Source organism: Sitodiplosis mosellana, unplaced genomic scaffold (assembly GCF_009176505.1).
Source record: "Sitodiplosis mosellana isolate CC-2019 unplaced genomic scaffold, AAFC_SMos_1.0 Smas_scaffold_47, whole genome shotgun sequence".
Classification (NCBI taxonomy): Eukaryota; Metazoa; Arthropoda; class Insecta; order Diptera; family Cecidomyiidae; genus Sitodiplosis; species Sitodiplosis mosellana.
This window is the reverse complement of record NW_022595289.1, coordinates 1,326,561-1,347,767: the sequence shown is the minus strand read 5'-3', so window position 1 is coordinate 1,347,767 and position 21,207 is coordinate 1,326,561. Positions and strand designations below refer to the sequence as shown.

Genomic DNA, 21,207 nt, shown 5'->3' with positions numbered 1-21,207 from the left:
AACGACACGTTCGCAACAAACACTAACAATAACAGTGCCAACGTTGGAAAACAGTCGTTTGGTGCAAACAACATCAACAGCTTAAGCAGTATTTTGCCCGCGCACATATTTGCAAATTTCACATCAAATGTTGCACAGCAAGGTAGGTGATGGAATCAAATTCAGAATGACATCTGTTCTTAATCGCGATTGTAAATTTTCAGTCTTCACAAATTCATATCATGAACGTCTGGGTGCATTGGCCGGATTGACCGAGAATGCTGGTGGCAGTACAAGTGAAGTGGATGACAATTCTCTCGACAACATGAACACAAATGCTCAACCCAATTTGCCAAATGAAAATGTCTTGCTGCAAAATGTCATTGACAAAAACATTATCGCAGAAGCCCAAGAAATTATCTCAAGCTTGCAAGTCGAAGGGCACAACAATAACGAATTCAATGATTCAATAAAAAACGATCCAGACTCGTGTATCTCATCAACTGATGATATTGACGAGTTCGAAGATGAGATGAGCTCGTTCTCCGATGGTCCGATGCTTCCTGAAAGGGACATAATTTTCAATTTGCAAGCACCAGCATTTGTGCCAAACTACTTGAATATGCACTATGTTTGTGAAACCGGAAGCCGAATTCTTCTACTCTCCATATGCTGGTTCAAGAAATTCCATGCATTCAATTTACTGAGGTAAGTTCATTTGTCCATTCGTTCGTTTGATTTAATACATACAGTTTTTTAAAAAATGTTCAAAATTTCTTCTAATCTTAAAGTGTAAAGACGCAGGCACTTCTTCTACAAAACTGCTGGACCGAACTATTTTTCATCGGTTACGCACAGTCTTCACATTCAGTATCACTTCCCACGGTAATCAGTTCGTTGTCGAACACAGTTGAAAGTGCAATAACACAAGAAAAAATGCAGCCGAACAAACTAAAAAGACTCTCCGAACACATTTGGAAGATTAACGATTTCTTTCAAGAGCTAAACAAGATGAATCTTGACGATTTTGAATTCGCTTTTCTTCGATTCATCATCCTTTTCAATACAGGTATTTTTATTGATTCGAATATTTTATGAATAAAATTTCTTAATAAAAGATGTTGAAAATCGCATTTAATCCCCACTTAGATAACGTAAAAATGGACGCTAACCAACGCGCAAAAATTGAACGCATACAGGACATGTTTATCAAAGGCTATTTACACCATAAACAGATGGAGTTTGACTTCAACCGTTTGTTGAAGCTTCTTCTCAAAGTTCACTCTTTGCGTTCTCTTGATGCAGATCTAATCGAAGAATTATTCTTCTCCAAACTGATTGGAATGCTTCAGATCAACAATGTCGTATCGCATATTTTGAGCTTAGGGTCTGACTTCGCAACCGAAATTTAATTCAATATCGAGTAGATATTCCCACACTAGCTCCGTTTTAAGGTAAAATTCGCTCTTGACACTAACTTTTAATTAATTTATTATTATTAAGATTTGAATAAATATATATTCAATTCGACAGATATTATCATGAGCTTCCACCTATTTCAATTGATTAAATATATAAAGCAACAAAAATGAACGAAATGAAAGAGAAAATTGTATGTGCAAATTCAATTTAGCTTGAAGCAAAGTCCGATCAAATATTTATTTTTTCCGTTTTTCATATTCGATTGAAAGTTTTTTTTATTAAGAAAATGTCACTTTTAGGCTCGATTATTCAGGAGTTTACAGTATTTGAATAACGTTTTTGATTTAGTTTAATATTATGCTTCATGTCACCGACATGCTTTATATTGATGAAACAGTTACAATTAATCAAGTTAAACTAAGAATTAAGAGTCATCTTTGGTCCAATAATAAATTGATGATGAAGACGAAAAAATTGCACATTGAAATTGAAATATTTTCTTGTATCGAAAAATAAACACATCTATTTAATTGTTGTCGGTATTTTTATTTAAGATTATTGAACGAAAAGAGATCCAATGGTATATCTAAAATAGGCGTCTCGTGTGATAAATCAGTGATGGCTTCGTTTGACTTTCCTAGTACTTCTGCCTCGACAGCATTATCACTGATTTGATCGTAGTTGACTTGAGGAAAGAGATTTAAATTGTATCCAAGCTGTTGCTGCAAATTACTGAGCGATGAAATTTGATCTGATGGCCCATTAGTTTCCTCAATATACGTGCTAAATGTGTTGTTATTTTGCTGAAGATTATCGTCAAATGCCCTATCATTGAGCTGCAAGAGGCCTTCAGGCAAATCCAAAATTTTTGATACATTTTTGTCTACATAATACTCGGTCGATGCTTGTTCCGGATGTAAGATTTTTGGTTTGAACAGACGAACTCTACTGACGAAATTCGAAATTTCCGCTAGAAACATTGAAATTCGCTCGGTTTGTGAAGCACTTCCCACCGCCTTCATCAGTTCATCGAATAAAAAGCTATTGACTATGTGGCCGTTCGTATGCGTTTTGTTGTTCTGAATTGGTGGGATTTTATGTTCAGGGAATGCCAAGTAGTGTTTTAGCATTTTCTTCCGCCCCAAGTATACCTGACAAGAGAGATTTAATTGCATTTAGAATCAATCACCTTTCGTACTAATTTTCAACGCCTTTTTATTTTCCACATTACCTTTTTACAAACTGCGCAAGTGAAACGGTCAACATTTTTTCGTACTTTTTTCGCTTCGACTACGATTTTTGTCGTCTTTCCCCCAGCATCTGGTTGCTGTTCCACGTTGACGCTGTTTTGTATTTCCATTGTGTCCATTGGAATAGTAGTATCTGTTGTTGTGGACGCTATTCTCGTATCTTTGATGTCAACGAATGTTGAATTACTCATGTGTTTCGGTGGTCTTGAAACTCGACCATATCTGGTGCTTTTGAACTGAACCACAACATTCTCGTCCGGTTTTTCATCATTGGCATTTTCTTCGGCAGCACGTCGGTCTTCTTCAGATTTTTTCACATCTTCTTTGCGCGGTCTTCCGCGTCGTCTACGCTTGTTGGATACACTCTGTCCACTACCTGATCGTGAAGCAATTTTCGATTTTTTGATGAGATTAAAATGTTTGGGATAGACCAAGTGATAGCGCACCTGTGTATCATTAACTTCATCATTGAATAGAACACTTGTTAAATTGCTTAAATCCATTATTGCTATGGTTTAAGAAACGTTCTAATTGCGAAGTTATTCTACTGTTTACCAAGAATTGTAAACAATTTAGGTTATATCCCAAGCTTTCCGTACATCTTTTGTTTACTTCAACAACACATTTGACATATTTCAGTGGAGTACGTAGTGAAGTTGGCCGCGCTTATTATATCAAAACAATTTACTGACTGACAGAGAGGACAATATATGGAAATACATAATAACTGATAAACATATTTGAATACACTCTATCAAACAGCTGATTCAATGACAATCTACATTTACGAGCCACAGCGGCAACTTGATGGAAAAAGAAATAAATGTTTTCGTGATCGTTTTAGAAATTCAGATTTTTATTTGTGCCAATGTTTATTTTCAAACGAAGATTTTCTACGTTTCTGCAGCTGAGTGAAAGAAGCAAAGCCGTTCAGAATGCGTGCAGAGTATTTGCAGAAAAGGAATTGAGACCGGTTGCCGATCTACATGATAAATTATCCAAGTAAATATTGTAAATAGAATCACGAGCTAAATGAAAGTGTTGAAATTATTACCGCGTTCTCCGCAGATTTCCACAGAAGCAAATTGAACATCTCGGACGTGAGGGTTTGATGGGCGCTTGTATCGATGGAAAATACGGTGGTAGAGGATATAATCTATTGACATTCACACTAGCAATAGAGGAATTGTCACGTGTTTGTGCAAGCACGGGAATTATTGTATCTATCCACAATTGCCTTTATGCGGATTTAGTACAAACATACGGAACGCCAGATCAACTAAATGAGTTTTTAGTCCCGTTTACAAGTGGACAAATCGGAGTCTTTGCTCTCAGCGAACACGGTAGAAATCAAAAGATCTGATTAATGATTGAGCGTTGAATTTTTGTAATCGTTTTCCCCCAAATTGATTGGATCTCATAGATGCTGGGTCAGATGCAGCAAACCTATCAACGACTGCAACTAAAACTGAAAGTCACTACATTCTGAATGGACGTAAAGCATGGTAGATTAATGAAATTCACTCCTATGATATTTTAATTTTTCAATAAATCCTGTGCCTTTCAGGGTGACTTCAGGAGTTGAGGCCAAAGCCGGAGTATTTTTTGCGCATACAAATAAAGACAAAGGTCACAAAGGTATTACAGCTTTCATAGTGCCGCTGGATATACCTGGCGTTGAATTAGGACGGCGTGAAGAAAAACTGGGCATTCGTGCATCGTCAACATGTGACATCATTTTAAACAATGTACAACTACCTCATACAAGTGTCATTGGAGAGGTCGGAAGTGGATTTGAGATTGCGATGCGTCAGTTACAATTGGGACGAATTGGGGTAGCCGCACAAGCATTGGGTATTGGTCAAGCCGCATTTGAATTAGCTGTGAAATATTCATGTCAACGAACTGTCTTCGGTGAAAGACTCTGTGATAAACAGTTAGTGAAAGTACGATATCTGCAGAAAACCAAATCACAAACCAGACATTTTTAGCAATGGCTTTAATTTATCCGTATTGTGTGTTTTGTAGAGCAAACTGGCAAAAATGGCAACTGAGCTGGAATCGGCCCGTCTTTTGTGTGAGTACAAACCTGTATTTTTATTATCATTATAAATAATATCTATTATTATTCCTGTATTATAATTTTGCATTTGAATCGAAATCGTTTTTTTTTCAACATTTTTACAGTGTGGAAAGCTGCAGCTATGCGAGACGCCAAACAAGATTTTAGAAAAATAAGTATGCAACCGCCTTAAAATTTGTATACTAACAGTTGTTCACAATGAATGTAATTTTGATTTTGGAAGGTTCGATGGCAAAATTGGCGGCTAGCACTTGCGCGACAAGCAATGCACACCATTGTGTTCAAATCTTAGGTGCAAAAGGATTTGTGAGTGGCGAGGCCGAGCGATATTACCGTGACTCGAGAATTACTCAAATTTATGGCGGTGCAACCGATATCCAAAAGTTAGTCATAGCAGATTTGATTCTCAAGGAAGCTGAATTCGACTAAAGTCATGAAGATTTTCATATATTTTTCTTTACATGGTGTTGGTATTGAATTATAATTTTTTGGTGTTTTCGAACGAAACGAAGATTCCATATTTTTTATTCCAAATCTTATTTAATAAAAAGAAGAAGAGTATACAACAACATTATACTTAGTATATTTGAACTGAAACTTAGCCTAAACAATAAACATACAAATTTTGCAAATAAATATTACGAATAGATTGACAAAAGCGATTAAGGTCTTGGTCCAACGGAACCTTTGGGAACAATTCGCACCACAGCCACCGGTCGTCGATGCTTAAATAGCAATATATTTTGCGTTGGAGTTCGAAGAGTGTTTGTATTTTGGTTATTATAATATGGTACTCTTCTCAATGGTGGATTTTGGCCGCCACGAATCGGTGGACCATATTTTTGCTGAGGTTGTGTGGGTGGCGCAAAAGTTGTCGTTGATATTGCCGACATGGTTGTCGTTGTCAATGTAACTGTTCGCTGCTGATCATAGTTGGGGCCGTACGGTGACACGATTGGTACGAAGTCTGTTTGTAATGGAATGTCATCGCTTTCAGTTGGCAAATATTTTGGCGTCGGTATGAATTTCGAAATATCTAAAATTGGTAGCTGTGCCGGGTCTTTAAATGGATTGAAAAATACATACGGACTCTGGGTGACCGATGGCTTTTCATTTACATTGTTCGTCTGCTTGTAGTCATTGGAATACTTTTCGTTTGTATTGAGTTGGTTCACTGGTTTGGCTGTAACTGGTTTCGAGTTATAAGAAGGGAGAGCAAAATTATCACTAACACCAAAATCGGCAAATATTCTTTGATTTTCATTAAACTTTATATTATCCATTACATCGCTATGAACAATTTCCGAAATTGTTTGAATACTATCGGCCTCCTGCATAATATTGGCGAAGACATTGTCCGGTTTTGGTTGCGATATTTTTTCTTCTTTGAACAAGGGATTGTCTAGAGGTTGTTTGCCAAACAACTTTCGTTTCAAACAATCGATCTTATTTCCTAAATTTCCGAGGCGTTTCTTCGGGCCACTCGTATCATTATGGGCATTTGATAAATCGATTTGATCGTCAATATCGTCACAATTTTCCGCTTTAGATTCGTACAGTTCACTAGAATAATCTTCATCGACAACTGGCTTAGCGTATTCCGAATATTTTATTGCCGAATCATCGATATTGTCGTCTGTGGTATGGTACAGTGGATATTTTTTGTGTGTCTCAGGTATGATTTCGCTGCTGTTCAAGTAATCTGAAACATTTCTTATCAAACTGTCCAGATGATCAATTAATTCTTGCCCTTTGAGTTTCTTAAAGTTCGTGGATCTACGTGATCGGGATAGATATTCAAGAGATTTATCTTCTGCACCATGATCATATTCCTTATCCTCATATCCATCCTCCGTATAGACTACATGACCACCCGATTCGCTCAAACGCTCTCGCATTGTTGGTTTATGGATTTTTCGCGGTTTATGTACGATTTTTTTCACACCTCTAACAGAAGACATGATGCGCGTGGGTACAAAACCATTGCTAAGAACTCTACTATTGTCCATTCGAAGAGCTCGGTATGGTTTTGGATGTTTGATTACTTTTGTAAGATAAATCGCAAAACCTTTTGGATGCTTAATAATCACTTTATTCTCTGAATCACCGAAATTACCATTCACATTTTCATTTCCATCGCTTTCATTCTCAGGCTGCTGTTCTGTTAAATCTGAATTTTGGTGATCACAATTCTTATGGTTTGAATGATCCGAATGAAATGTGTCAATATCATCAGTATTAACGTTATCAAAGTCGTAGCTGCTGCTTTCATTTTCAACACTCGATGTTGTAGGATGTGAAAGTTTGAACATCGAATAATGCTTTGGCTTTGGCTTTTTACGACGAGATTTCTTTAATTTGGCATTATTGTTATAAACTTTTGATTGATCCGATGTATCGATATTTTCTAGTTCATCACTATAAGTCCCACTACCACTACCAATACCACTACCACTGTCACCTGAATGATGTTTATCTTTTGAACTAACTTCGAATTTATTTTCATGATCGATTTTAATGTATTTTATTCTACTTCGAATGTTTGGTGATGTATTTGCGTAATTAGTAGAAACCGGTCGTTTGATATATTTCTTCGGCTTTACTCTTTTCACCGTTGGTTTTTCACGTTCTCTGTTGAGACTTTCGAAGCGCGTAAAATCCGGTTGTTTGTCCGGTATTTTGGCGAAATCAATTTGATAATTGAAATTCTGGAAAGCCATGTCTGGATCATCTTGAACAATGCTACGTATCTGGTTTTTTGGCACCGCTATGAAACGGTATGGGCGTTGCTGAGACATCATTAGGTCTGTTAGGTTGAAATTGTTGAAAGTTTGATTCATTCGCGGATCATTCGGTGGCCACATATTGATGATCGGCGGTTGTGGCATGGGTTGATTTTGATTGAAATTAAATGTACGATTGAACACTCCGTTTGGAATGAAATAGGCTATTTGCGGCGGTATCCTTTGCGACACTGAATCAATATTAATGGTCAACTTATCGGCTCTTGGTTTATCCTCATCCTCATCCTGTTGCTTAGCTGAGGCAGCAGAAATCGATGTCAATTGAACGATTACCGTTGCAACGATGAGAAAACGCGCCAACGCTTCCATGTTGTTCGACTGATTCGAGACAAATAACTGTGTCGCGGGCTCGACTTAATACTTTATTTATATCACTTTCTTCGGCAATCATGTGGAAAGGGAAACATGTCTTATGTAGAATAGTAAGCGTGAATAACGATCAAATGTTTTTGAGCTCCGCTATATTCACCACTGCCAATTAAACGCGTCGACACTTTTGTACACTAGCATATCTTTCTGCGTGAAACGAAATGTCAATAAAGAGGAATATATGATAAATCTTTTCACTTTTCTTTTGTTTATTTTACGAAAACGTGTTTGCGTCCACAACACATAGCATCACTGAGGCTGAAAACGATATACTTGAATAGAAACACATTTACAGTTATTCTCTGCTGTTTTTTTCTTTCTCCATTTCATTTTGTCACACTTTGTGTGTTGTGTTGCGTTGTGTTACATACATTATAAGATCACTCAAACGCATTGAACCATGCGTGTGTTGCGCTTGTTCTTTAAATTGATTATTTGATCTCGTGTATTAAAAATTATGATGAAATCGATTGGTTTTTCATGCTTCTATTAAGAATTTTTTCCGGAAGTATTTTTTTTTCTCTTGATGAAATTCACGTTCCATGATTTACATAAGCATAATATGTGTCTCTTTTGTCCATATTATGAATCAGATAGCAAATACAATATGAATGCTTCATTGAGCAATTTGTCATTCTCGTTGAGCCATGCGTGTTATTCTCTATTATTCCATTGAATGTTACTATCGCTGCATAATGTATAATTGCAGATTACAAAATTATGTATCGGGCCCTGTTTCAGTTTTTACTCTGACGCTGCAAGAACAATGGCGAGCCGTAAATCAAAACAAATAGTGGCATTTCATTTACTTTAGATTTTATTGAAAACTTTGGTTGTGAGTATCTATCTTCATGATGCAGATATTGTAAGTAAAAATTACATAACTATTCGCTATTAAAATATTCACTGATTAATTTCTCACACGCCGAAATTTTTTTAAGGTTGTTCACTTTTGCTTGGAACCGTTGACCTTTTCCTCTGCCTTTGCCTTCCAGCAAATCACAGATTTTACCACCCAAATCGGCAACAACATTTTCGTCGCCAAGCAAAATCATATTGCCCTTTTCACCACTTTCATCGGCCGATGTCAGGAACAGTAGTGACAAACCATCAGAGTCGTTCTTTATCTCCGGTGCATGCTTCAAAAACGTACTGTTGAAATCTGTGTCGACACCGTCTTTGCGATGCAACGAATAAAATTTGGGTTGTGGGTTGATTGATTTCAATTTTGCTGCCTCATGAATAGCGAGCTCTTTCAAACACGAGGCGAGTGTTTTTTGGTTCAACTTTTGACTCGTTTGAATCTTCTTCAATAGTTCGATATGCCATTGAGCACCGCCCCTGAAATTTAGGAAATATTCAAACATACCAACAGTTAATATAATTCAATTTGGAATTGTGAATTGAAGATATGAGTAGATTATAACATACTTGAGGATGGTAGTAAATTCACATTCCCGCTCGAAACACTCTTGCAGTCGTTTCAATACTCGACTGCCAACCAAAAAATTTAGAAATTGTCGATTCTTATTCTTCTCGACATTAAGCAATTTGATGCATTGCAATTGGGCCAAGTTTCGAACATGTGTTCCGCAGCACATATTACTGTCGATACCCGCGATGTTAATTACGCGAATATCTCCTACGTGATCCTTTGGCAGACCTTTTGTTGCACGAGTGATCTAAGAGGTAGGCGAACAAATAATTCAAAATTCACAATTTGAAACATCTGTTTGCCAAATGGAAATGTACCTCGGGTGGAACATTGGTTTCATTTTTATCATTCAAAATGTGCACAGAAACTGGTGTAGCTGCGGCAATCAGCTCATTGCATATATTCTCCACTCTCTCAATTTGATCGGCTTTGAGATCAACCTTTGCATCCACTTCTATGTAAGATACTTCGGTTCCTAGCCACCAGGACTTCGTGTCGACATTATATTCACGTTCGAAAATAGCAGAAATCAAATGTTGACCTAGAAACACAATGAAATAAATAATATCGTATTGAGGCTCATGTCGAAATTGATAAGAAATGAATTTAAACCTGAATGCTGTTGCATATGGTCTTGTCTTCTTTCCCAATCAACAGTACACTTAACTCTAGCACCCACTTTGAATGGTGGAGATGAAGTGGACTCAAGTACGAAATGATGTGCTTCTGCACCTTTCCGTTGAACATCCAACACGGGCAAATCATTCATTTTTCCGAAATCACATGGCTGTCCGCCACCTTCTGGAAACAATATAGTATCCTCCAAAACAACATTGTAGCCATTGATTACTGTGTTTTTTCCCTCGGCATTCTTTTGATTCAACGTAGTTGACTCGCAGATGAGAACTTTTGATTCAAACTGAAAACCAAATTGCTTTAATTGGGTTTCAATTTTTCAAATATTTCACATCGAATGGAATGTTTACCTCTCTCAGAAAGCTATCCTCTTGACATTTGAATACCATTTTGAGTCTTATTTTGTTGAGATTGAAATGTTTATATGCGTAGGCAAACAGTAGTTTACTATTCACGACTCAAGTAAGTTTTTCTAATGAATCTTGCAGTAAAAGAGTAGAAAAACGAAAAATTATGAAACTTAAATTTCAGGTCTGAGATTTTTCTTCTTTATTGACACAAATCCATCATGCTCATGGTAAAGAATGGTTTAGTATATCGAAACTTGGTGCACCGGTGACGTTGAAAGGTTTTTGGAGAAATTTTGACACATGACAGATAATGACATGAAATTCTCTACAAGTCATCATGATGACAAACTCCACGTAAACGATGTTGGCGCTGACTTTCTATGCTATATTCCACGACGTTTTCATTACCATTCACTTTGTACTGTAAAGTCGCCGTGTGTAAGTCGAGCCCGGTAGTGAACATTAAGATTCCATTCAAACAACTTGAAGAGAGCGTATTCTCCTCCCAAAGAAAATAAATTGAAATATTTTCTATTTAAACAAATAATTTCCACAAAAATGAAATACTTTTGGATAATTTCCCTGCTAGTGCTTCCATCGTTGATTTCTTTATTTGATAATGGTAAGTATAAAATAGATTAAGAGCAAGCACTGGTCCATTAGTGTTTCAGACTTTTAACTTTCCTATTCGACGTGGCAGAAGTGAATTTGCGTATTGCAATTAGTGCAATATTTGGACTATAGCCATTAGTTAATTTTTGATCCGTCAATTGGAAAAACATTTAAAAAATGATTATATATCATTCGGAAAAGCGATTTTTATATTTCCCGATACAATTTGTCTATCTCACCTGATGAAATCAGTGAAATCTTCGTGGTGTTGTGTAAACTCGTACTATCATTTGGATTCATCAGTTTATTACAATCCTGTGTTTTAATCTTTCAGACAACAAATTGTTTGCGTATGCAACGGAAGCAGCTGAAGCCGAAGATGATATAATTGATGTTGAATCCGATGAAGGTGCAACAACAACCGAATATGAAGAAGATAACTCTGGATCAACAACATCGCCGGATGCTGATACTTATCTACTGTTCACGAAGCCATTGCATGTTCCAGGCAATCAATTCGATTTGCCAGGCGGACAACCTGTTGAATTCCTCGTCGGATTCTTGAACAAGGGTCTCGATGAATTCGTCGTAGAAAGTGTTGAAGCATCGTTCCGCTATCCAATGGACTTCAACTACTTTATTCAAAACTTTTCGGCCATTTCATACAATCGTGAAGTGAAATCAAACCACGAAGCTACCGTATCTTACTCATTTTTGCCATCTGAATCGTTTGCCGGACGTCCATTCGGATTGAACATTGCCCTCAACTATCGCGATTCAAACGGTGCTCGTTTCTCCGAATCCGTATTCAATGAAACCGTTCAAATCACCGAAGTCGATGAAGGTCTTGATGGCGAAACTTTCTTCTTGTACGTGTTCTTGGCCGCCATCGTTGTCTTACTCCTTGTGTTGGGACAACAATTCCTTGCTGGTTCAGTCGGTAGACGTAAGCGTGCCCATGTTGCCCGTAAAGCCATCGAAACTGGTACATCAAACTCAAGCGATGTCGACTATGAATGGTTGCCACAAGAAACATTGAAAATCATTCGTAAGTACTTCATATTTTTTGTCCTTTCGATAGAAAATATATATCAAAATGTGTGCTAATCTCTTTTCTTTTTCACACAGAACAATCACCGAAATCAAAGAAATCGCCAAACTCACCAAACGGCAAGGTTTCAGCTAAACAAAGCCCAAAGTCAAACCCATCAAGTCCAAGACAGCGCAAATAATTCATCAAATCACCAGTTTGATTTACCTCATCTAGAATTTAGCCAATTCAATTGTTGTGGCGTGTGTTTACAAGAAAGAGACTGAGAGTTTGAATGAGTGCATTATGTTTCTTTTTTCGATACACAAATTGCTATATATGTATATTCACACATAAACTCGATAACTTACTCTTATTTCATTACCTGCCATAGAACATTGGAAGAAAAACCGCTTTTTTTTTTACATAACTACACTTTGTGGTCACACCATCATACATCTGTTTGACAAAATTGTAATGATTTGTATGAATGTATTCGTGTGAATGTTGTATGTTTGGAAATCCTCATGAAAATCTTGTAAATTCAAATCACAAAAATATCGAATAAAGAGAACACAAACACTCTCACTTAATTAACTTAAAAGAGATTCGTTTCGTTTTGGAAATTAAATAAAAACAACCAATAAAATCTTTTTACTAAAAAAAAATGACTCATTTATTGTCCGAAAAAATTGATTGTGTCAATATTTTATGAGTTTAAACCGAGAAAAATGAATTATCGAGTGCAGTTTTATTTATTATAATTTTTCTACAGAAAATAAATGCACAAAATGGAACTCCAATATAATTGACAGCATTCTTACTTGATTGCCTTTTTTAGGTAAAAAAATCTTCTTTTTAAAATGCAATGTTGTGAACAGTTTAGTGAAGCTTCAAATGGCACAGTTCAATATCGATATATAAGAGAATTTACAACATATTTGGCTTCATTTGTTTCGCCTCGACGATGTCTTAAATATCACCGTTGAGATATGGTAGTATATTTGCTTTGAACCATTTGGTGGTGAACTTCAAGTGATTTCCGACCGTTTCCAAAAATACAATTTTGTTCGATGCAACTAAGTCGTTAAGTCCCAAATTTTTCTAGAAATAATTTCAATAAAGATTCTCAGGCTAAGTTAAAGTATACCTATTGCACATACTCACAACAGCATTACTTTCGGCAAACGGTTGAATTACTTTATCCTGATTGGGTGTATAAAACTGGAACCATTCTGTGTCAATTGGTTGAACAATTGTATCATTCGAAAATTTCACCAGAACAAACCTATAGAACCAATGCGACGCAATGTTTAGCGGTAGGTCTTATTACAGTTGGGTTTACTTACTTGTTTAGCTTCTTCAAATTTTCAACATAAGTCTGATTGATTGTGAGCTCATTATTAATATCGGCTAAAAACGTGCTAGACTTCCGATAGATTTCCTCTTTCAATGGATTATGCCAATAAGTCGCTTGCACTAGATAGCTCTGCAACCAGCTGAAAAATAATCAAATACATTTTCATTTTTTATGAATGTAAAATTAAAACACATTTAATGTGAATGCAAAAGTAAAACACATTTTCAATTTGAGCTTCTCTAAGGGTGTCAAACGAACACACGTTTGTCCGTCCGTCCGTCCGTCCTTTTGAAAATTTAGGACGGACGGACGGACGGACATTTCTTACGGAAGGACGGACAAAAGTATATGTTCGTTTGACTCCTTTATAATATTTTGAATAAAACAATAACAGAAATGAATTCCTCGTCTATAGCTTATTGGATGTTCCAAAAGTTAGATTTGCGGGCTTTTTTGGACGAACAAAATTTCTTTGTCCGTTCTAAATTTTCAAACAGACGAACGAATATTTTGGTCCGTCCTATATTTTCAAAAGGACGGGCAGACACCAAATGTCCGTCCATTGTCCGTCCGTTTGACACCTTAAAGCTTCTCTGAGCTGGTGCTTTTTCTCTCCTCACCTTGTATATGCCGCATAGTTTAACATCTTTCGGAATTTGTCACCTATGTAAATGAAAAATGTAAAGTATTTTTGTCTATGCTCAGAATGTGTACATTAAACTACACTTATAGATACACACATTAAGAATACTTCTTAATACATACATGTTTTCGAACTCAAGGAAGGGCAGTTCGGAAGACCAAAAACACCTGACGTACACAAAAGAAAACAGTTCAATTTTCAGTGGAAAATATATCAAAAATATATTGTCTTGCCTTGATGTTGTCCACCTAGCGATATTAGGTTATTGATACGGGGCTCGGGGCATCTTTGTGCAACAGCTCGCCTAAAGAAAAAAGAAGATTATATTTTATCAATTGATTTGGAAACGTAATGATTAAACAACAAAAAATTTAGTACAGGAATTGCGATCCTTGGGAGAATCCGATTGCGTTGTAACCGTTTTTTAGCTTTGGATCTGATGCAATTTGATGGCAAGCGTCGTCAATCTGTTTGTTTGGATGCACAAAGTATCCGCTTTCGTAGTCTTCAACAACATTGTTACCGATTCTAATAGACTTGACATACGTATTCGATCCGAGAATATCAATTAAGAATGTACGAAATGACCCCAAGCTGAACGAAAAACAACATGTATCTCCTGCAATTGCAATTCATTTTTAAAAACACGAAAATATGATTATTTAACGGCCTTTTTCTTTACCCATTCCGTGCCACATTACAACTGGAAGTGATTCATTTGCTCCAAACTCAGCTAAACCGTAACCGTAATCAATACTCGAAAGTGCGAGGAAACAAAGAAGAACTTTGAACATTTTATTGCTTCAATTTTTTATCACTATACTTCAAAACGCAGTGACACAAACAAGTGTTATTCAATTGAGTGTCCACCAAACAAATGATTTAACGCTTATGTCAACTGATTCAATTACCCGCATACAATACAAATACATTCTCAGTAAATTATGTACTCATGTCATGTTAGCAACTGCTAGAAAAGTCACAAAAAGAGTGGGAAATTTGAAATGATTAAAACGGACAGATGAACTGTATTTTCATGGTATTTGGAAAAGATAAGTGCAACATATTTTTTGATTTAAAATTTCTGATTTAATTACGTGTTAAATAAAAAAAAATGGAGGAAAAAAACGAAATAAAACTCATGGTGATCAATATCAATTCCTATAGCCAATAGGATTATAGCCAATTCCATTTGCCAAATCAATATGCATAATTAGCCTAATTAATGTTGGTTGAATTGAAGTCATGTTTGAAAACCATTTATGTAATCAATCGATGATGATTGAATAAGTCAGATTTATCTAATATACTCCAACAGTGAATGCAATAACACTCTATGTGCAAATATCTATAGGTACGATTGAGAGTGGATAGTAAAGTATACCTTTATGAATATTCAGTAAAAAAGAGAGTTGGTTTCATTTGTAGTTTGTAGAGACATTTTAAGGAAAGAGACAACAAAATCAGTGTGTTAACAAAAGTTGATGGTCTTATCAAGCTTTACAACTTTGAACTCCATTTACATGAACATTTTTTTCTTTGAATTCGTTGGCCTTTCAATTTCATATTATCTCTTTTCGAAAACAAAGTCAGCTCAATATGTTCTCCACTCAAACTCACTCATAACTATGTGCAAATGTGCGTAAAGGTATCAAATTTGGCAAATTCGGCAAATTCGGCAAAAATAATGCGATTTAGCATTCCCATAGGGAGGACTTTACTTCCAGAACACATTGGGCCAGGTCGGATCGTTTTTAATAGGCTAATATTTAAATGCACATAACAACATGTAGTACTTTGAAATATTGTTCGAGTTAGAATTAAAGTCCTCTAGTACTCATTCTATTCGGAAATGCTAAATCGCATTAATTCTGTCGAATTCCGCACGGATCAGCCTCAGCAAATCTGGTATATATTGTGCACATTTTTGTAGAGAAGCGTTCACGGCTAGTGCTTGTGGTGGTGGAGTGCACAGTATATATTATATGTGCAGCTAATTTATTCAATGCATCAAATGTGTTTTTGGTTTGTTTGGTTTTGTATTGATTGAATATATTTTGATAAGGCTGAGTCCAAATGCTCGGCTATAAAATTTATAGCCTGCTAGAAAAATTCAAATCCGTCTTTCGCCGTATGTAGTGGGTTTGTTATATCAGGTTATTTAATTCTCGGCTATTGCAAGCCACTGGACCCAAATCCACACATAGTTTGAGGCATTTGTCGCTGTAATGACAATTTTCATTTTCTAGCCGGCTATAAAATTTATAGCCGGCTAGAAATTTTTTTTTTCGTTTTTTTTCGCATTTTTTGGGGAAATTTTAGTCGGATGAAATGAATTAGGACAAATAATGACGATTTGCATCAAAAACCGCAATAATTTCATCGATATTTTTGATTTTTTTGAGTTTTTTTGGAAAAAATTGAGTTTTTTGAAATTGTTTTTTTTTGGATTTTTTTAAAAAAAATTTGGAAAATTTCATTCGAATGGAATATATTAGGGCATAAAAAGAGGTTTTACATCAAAATTTTTCAATTTTTTCGATTTTTTGTAATTTTTTTGCGAAAATTTTGAACTCCTATAATTTCTCAACTACTCAAAATAGAGCAATAGTGTCTGAAGCAACTTTTTAGTACTCCCCAAGACCTTTACATACCATGTTCTAAAAGTACTAAAAGAGTTTTAAAAATGTACTAAAAAGTACTAAATGTTGCAAACCCTTTGTATGGCTGTGGTCGACTCTGGGCGATGGATTTACTGTACGAAATCATGTTAAACGTACAGTATTGAACCGCGATATACCCTACTGGGCGTTACCTAGCTGTTATATTAATATTTGAATACAAAAGAATTTTATTTTTAAGTAATAAAATCGTTTCGATATTGCATTGATATACGTATTATGTGTTGTTGAACGATAAAAAATAATTCGAAAACTATTTAAAAAAGGGAACTTTTCATAAGACATTTTTTTCATTCGAATGTCGTCGTCTTCGGCGACATTGTGAAAAATGAAATCTTTCGCTCCCATTTGATTATCGGTGCCGAGATGCCCACCATCGACCGCAGGAAAATGATTCAATTCATCAGGGCCATTCAATTTCATTCGCATCATTGCGTCTAGATTGCTAAGTGTTAATCTTTTTCTGTGTGTGTCGTGCATATATTTGAGGACAGAAAACCCCCTTTCTGCCTCCGCATTGCTAATTGGAATAGATAATACTGTTAGCAATAACCTCTTAAGCTAAGTACACAGTTCCTCGTGTAATGAAAAAATTTCTCCGGTGAAATTTTTACAGGTGATATTTGTTTGGTGTTTTTTTATTTTCGAGTTGCAAGCATAATGATTTTTGATGTATGAAACAGTTAACTCCCTCCAATATCAACACAATACATGAACAAATTTGAATTTTGAATTCATTTCTTAATGTATTTTGATCTTTCTTATTTTTTCACCGCCGTGAAAAAAATTTCGCGTACGAGGCTAAAAAACGAAACCCCCCCCCTCGCGCGTGTCTGCTCGTAATGATTACTTGTGGACTTGTCTTGCAATGATTTTCAATAAAGCCACGAATGACTAACGAGTTTAATTATTTTTGCCGTAGATAACCTTTGCACTTTTGTTTGAATGGCACACACAAAGTAATGATTTAAATCGGAACAATAAAGTACAAATTAATTTTGGTTAATAAATTTTTGATCAATGATAAAGTTATATATGAACTTTTGAACTATCTCAATGTACCCAAAATGGGATGTGGTCAGCATGAACATCGGGCACAGCTATCATACCAATGTGTTGTAAATTTATTTAGAGATTCTTTGAAATATTTCTGAACAGAGAAAACATTATGCAGGAATATCAAGCTCCCAGTGGTAGGTATGGCATCTTGTTTGAATACAGCGTTTGCATGGAATTTTATGTGAATTTACTCATTCCCCCTATAAATATGTGTCGAAATGTGTATAATCATGCAATCGAATGGGCTGAATTGGGTTGATAAGGTTTATATAATGAGTTTTTTCTACAATTTGTTAATTTTGGGAATTTATCATTTGAGCAAATGCAACTTGTGCACATACATCAAGTATTGATTATACACTAACTAAAATGTTTGATTGCTTATTCGGCCAATGAAACAAAATTGGGTTGAACGTGTTCAATTGTTCGTACATGATGATAGTGATGTATAGTACATTAGACTCAATAGCTAAAAAATGGCAATACAACTTCGTACATTTATTGGTGTATCGACCATTTAAATTGAAATTAATTTAATCCCGTTAAATGCTAACAATATTAGTGCAGATGAAAACATTTTTTTACTTTTGTTCATTGAACGCGGGCGCCCACTGCTCAATGTGCATGGCAAATGGTTTTCAGTCTTTTATTCCATTTGTATTGTTCACATGCTTTTTATCAACTGTAGACAGTTTGAATCAAGATTGAACACATGCGGTGGACTTTCCAACCCCCGAATACAGGAACGGTTCCATTCACAATGCAGTGCATATGGAACATGGTGCAAAAAGCAACAATGAATGCGGCAGCATGTCGTTTCTCTCCGCAATTTAATTCATCAAATTATTTTACTGGTGTGTACGGTTTTTATTCATTGAATCAAATTTTCTATTCATAACTCTGTCTTGTTTAAAATGACATTGTGAATGTACTGTGTACGGCATTGCATCGGTTGTCCTGGTTTTTAAAAATGTTCTGTTTTGGATTCATCACTGAAACAAATGAGATGATTCTAAAGACTGATATATCGTTTACTTAGGCTTTAAATTAATCATGAAAAGAGCCAGGTTTTTAACGTGGCGAGAACTGAAATTTATTGTAAATTATTGTAACAGTTCTTGTACTATTTTCCGGCCAAACCTCTAAACCAAATCTCTACTTATCAATAATAGATTCAACCAGAGCTTGGCGGTGTTTAATAAAATAAAAACAAAAAAATAAAACATTTTTACTCAACTAATTGGATTTTTCTTCTTTCTCTACGAACTATCATAATTTTTGGCGAGCTTATATTTCACTGGATGATGCATGCCTGTAGATAGCATTACATATACATGTTGAATCCATTTCATTAATTACTGTTCTACTAGAACAATGAAAAGCAGAAGCATAGTGAAAATAAAAGGAAACGAGATTACATTTCCATTATGGAATTCTTCATCCAACATTCATTCATGTCTGAACATTTTACAAATTAGTGTATTTATGCTTATGTGAATGATATGAAATGTATGAACAGAGAAAGAAGGAAAAAAAAACAAAATAATAGACAAAGCAAAATGGAATATAATTCAAACATAATATTCCGAAATTAAAAAGTGCAAAAAAATATGAACAGGAGCTTTGCGAAATGCAAAAAATGCAAAACAACATCATATTTTCCTCGTCTTCTTTTTCTTCTTTGGTTCGCTATTGTTATTTGTGCATTGTTTTGTGTGCATTTATTCGGTATATTTGTGTTTATTTTGATGAATTTACTGAAATCTATTTATGGGCTGTACAGTGGAAAAAGGCCATAGTGGTGATGGAAGAAAAAGAGGGAAATATAACCTAAACAAAAGGATGAAATTAATTTTTCCTGCTGCTGCTGTTGCTGTGGTACAACCAAGCTCCACCTCCATTCCATTCCATTTTTTGATTAATTTTACTTTACAACAATGGATTCAACCAACGACGCCGAGAACAATGATACAACGCGACAACACAACTGAATACTTATACTCCATTAGAATGTACATTGTACAGTTGTACATAACAGCATCCTAGGGGCTAACCACGGTTTTAAAAATAACCAATAATGACCGACTTTAACATTTTTTATCATTTAAACAAATAAATTCCGATATGATCACATTTTGGTCGATTTTGAACGATTTTTGCAGTAATTTTTTCGCTTTAACGAATGCATACTGTTCTAGAAGCGGGTTTTGGTGCATCCTCAGGATCGTTCAGAACTGCTCTCGATTCTGGAAGTGGGTTTTGGTGGATCTTCAGGATGGACCAGACTGGGTCAGACAATGCCCTGGCCCATCCTGAGGATCCACTTCCAGAACCGGGAGCAGTACTAAACGATCCTGAGGATCCACCAAAACCCATTTCCAGCATTTTTGAATCGGTAATGACGTCAGCACATTAAACGTTTGTACTCTATATTAAAATTGGGCGATAAAAACAGATTTTGTCAATAAAAAATCCGTGGTTAGCCCCTAGGCAGCATCCATATTATTATGATTTTTTGATTATATAAACAACTGACATCCACGACTTATATTGTTTACTCCATTTGGAATACAATCATTGGGATCGGAAAGGTACGATACGGCACAGTACGTTCAAATTTGAAAAAAAAACATACAACGTATGACAACAATTCATTAGACGCAGCACTGTCTGCAGATGTGCCACGAATATGAAAATATCGGAACTTTTTGGACTTTGTAAATCATAATAATAATCAATACAGAAAGAGCGATATGACTCAATTTAATACGACTCGAGAGGTATAAAGTGACAGTTGATTTAAGCATACAGACAGAATGGAGGCATTCGATGTGTCGAATTTGATACCGTAACCAAATAATTGTATATAATGATTCAAAATGGATAAAATGAAGAAAATAGTACATCTACATGGATTCTACATAAAATGCACATTCGTCACTTTATATTCTACCACAAATCAGATAAAATACTATTTAATACCCATTTTACTCGCCCAGATTGAATTTTCCATATGTGTTCCGAGTTTTTTTTGTTGATTCAGTGTGCGAGGCATCCAATCAGGTGTGAAGATCATTCTATCTATGGTTATACTATGGCTATGCTATGCTATGCTAATAGTTTAATAATGCACAGACAAAGCAAAATAATGAACAAACAAAATAATCCGATATACATCAATAATGTGATGGCAATGACACTCTCTACTGAGATAAACGTACCGCCCTTTCAATTAGTGCGCAGTCTCGTAAAAAAACGTAATTCATAATCGGAATATGGAAAAAACAAACGCACACATTTATTAATTTCTATGCATAAATTTAATACGATTGGCGTTCGCATGCCCCGCACCTACAGGTATAAATGCATACCGTCTGCAATGCAAACTCTCTGCATGGATCGACGAAGGGATCAGATTCCACTCAAATAGGCCGTACATTGTACAACAATAGATTTTCGCCAATTAACGTCATTACTCTCTGGCACATCATAAT

The 21,207-nt window shown here is 35.6% G+C and overlaps 7 protein-coding genes across 9 annotated transcripts; 3 read left to right on the top strand and 4 right to left on the bottom strand.

The window, feature by feature from the left end:
• Nucleotides 1-1,932, top strand: LOC129569897 (nuclear hormone receptor HR78; the record flags this gene model as incomplete). 2 transcript variants are annotated; one of them, XM_055449125.1, is given in 5 exon segments in its annotated part: nucleotides 1-142; nucleotides 204-687; nucleotides 771-1,048; nucleotides 1,129-1,433; nucleotides 1,513-1,932. In XM_055449125.1, coding segments are annotated over 4 exon segments (1,167 nt in total), but the record flags the coding sequence as incomplete, so codon positions are not given.
• On the bottom strand, nucleotides 1,927-3,274 carry LOC129569898 (uncharacterized). Its single transcript, XM_055449126.1, has 2 exons — nucleotides 2,633-3,274; nucleotides 1,927-2,552 (listed from the first exon to the last, which is right to left on the bottom strand). The coding sequence occupies exons 1-2, from the start codon at nucleotides 3,152-3,154 to the stop codon at nucleotides 1,947-1,949; spliced, it is 1,128 nt and encodes a 375-aa protein (XP_055305101.1). The 5' UTR covers nucleotides 3,155-3,274; the 3' UTR covers nucleotides 1,927-1,946.
• Nucleotides 3,275-3,405: 131 nt separating this feature from the next.
• LOC129569937 (short-chain specific acyl-CoA dehydrogenase, mitochondrial-like) lies at nucleotides 3,406-5,303 on the top strand. Its single transcript, XM_055449199.1, has 7 exons — nucleotides 3,406-3,653; nucleotides 3,720-3,994; nucleotides 4,075-4,156; nucleotides 4,219-4,597; nucleotides 4,680-4,728; nucleotides 4,839-4,889; nucleotides 4,958-5,303. The coding sequence occupies exons 1-7, from the start codon at nucleotides 3,520-3,522 to the stop codon at nucleotides 5,161-5,163; spliced, it is 1,176 nt and encodes a 391-aa protein (XP_055305174.1). The 5' UTR covers nucleotides 3,406-3,519; the 3' UTR covers nucleotides 5,164-5,303.
• Nucleotides 5,304-5,529: 226 nt separating this feature from the next.
• On the bottom strand, nucleotides 5,530-7,871 carry LOC129569936 (uncharacterized). The gene is made up of 2 exons (XM_055449198.1): nucleotides 5,821-7,871; nucleotides 5,530-5,701 (listed from the first exon to the last, which is right to left on the bottom strand). Exons 1-2 carry the CDS (start codon nucleotides 7,845-7,847, stop codon nucleotides 5,662-5,664), a joined length of 2,067 nt encoding a protein of 688 aa, XP_055305173.1. The 5' UTR covers nucleotides 7,848-7,871; the 3' UTR covers nucleotides 5,530-5,661.
• An 835-nt stretch (nucleotides 7,872-8,706) lies between these two features.
• LOC129569888 (alanyl-tRNA editing protein Aarsd1) lies at nucleotides 8,707-10,592 on the bottom strand. The gene is made up of 5 exons (XM_055449107.1): nucleotides 10,329-10,592; nucleotides 9,955-10,261; nucleotides 9,660-9,883; nucleotides 9,339-9,589; nucleotides 8,707-9,248 (listed from the first exon to the last, which is right to left on the bottom strand). Exons 1-5 carry the CDS (start codon nucleotides 10,365-10,367, stop codon nucleotides 8,792-8,794), a joined length of 1,278 nt encoding a protein of 425 aa, XP_055305082.1. The 5' UTR covers nucleotides 10,368-10,592; the 3' UTR covers nucleotides 8,707-8,791.
• Nucleotides 10,593-10,696: 104 nt separating this feature from the next.
• LOC129569925 (translocon-associated protein subunit alpha) lies at nucleotides 10,697-12,638 on the top strand. Its single transcript, XM_055449176.1, has 3 exons — nucleotides 10,697-10,950; nucleotides 11,275-11,988; nucleotides 12,069-12,638. The coding sequence occupies exons 1-3, from the start codon at nucleotides 10,887-10,889 to the stop codon at nucleotides 12,170-12,172; spliced, it is 882 nt and encodes a 293-aa protein (XP_055305151.1). The 5' UTR covers nucleotides 10,697-10,886; the 3' UTR covers nucleotides 12,173-12,638.
• Nucleotides 12,631-14,898, bottom strand: LOC129569924 (palmitoyl-protein thioesterase 1). Of its 2 annotated transcripts, none has more exons than XM_055449174.1 (8): nucleotides 14,656-14,898; nucleotides 14,352-14,592; nucleotides 14,207-14,277; nucleotides 14,096-14,140; nucleotides 13,951-13,993; nucleotides 13,320-13,469; nucleotides 13,138-13,258; nucleotides 12,631-13,074 (listed from the first exon to the last, which is right to left on the bottom strand). In XM_055449174.1, exons 1-8 carry the CDS (start codon nucleotides 14,765-14,767, stop codon nucleotides 12,943-12,945), a joined length of 915 nt encoding a protein of 304 aa, XP_055305149.1. In that variant the 5' UTR covers nucleotides 14,768-14,898; the 3' UTR covers nucleotides 12,631-12,942. The 2 variants fall into 2 exon arrangements, with proteins under 2 accessions (XP_055305149.1, XP_055305150.1); XM_055449175.1 differs by having other exon boundaries at nucleotides 13,134-13,258; nucleotides 14,656-14,870.
• Nucleotides 14,899-21,207: the final 6,309 nt, after the last annotated feature.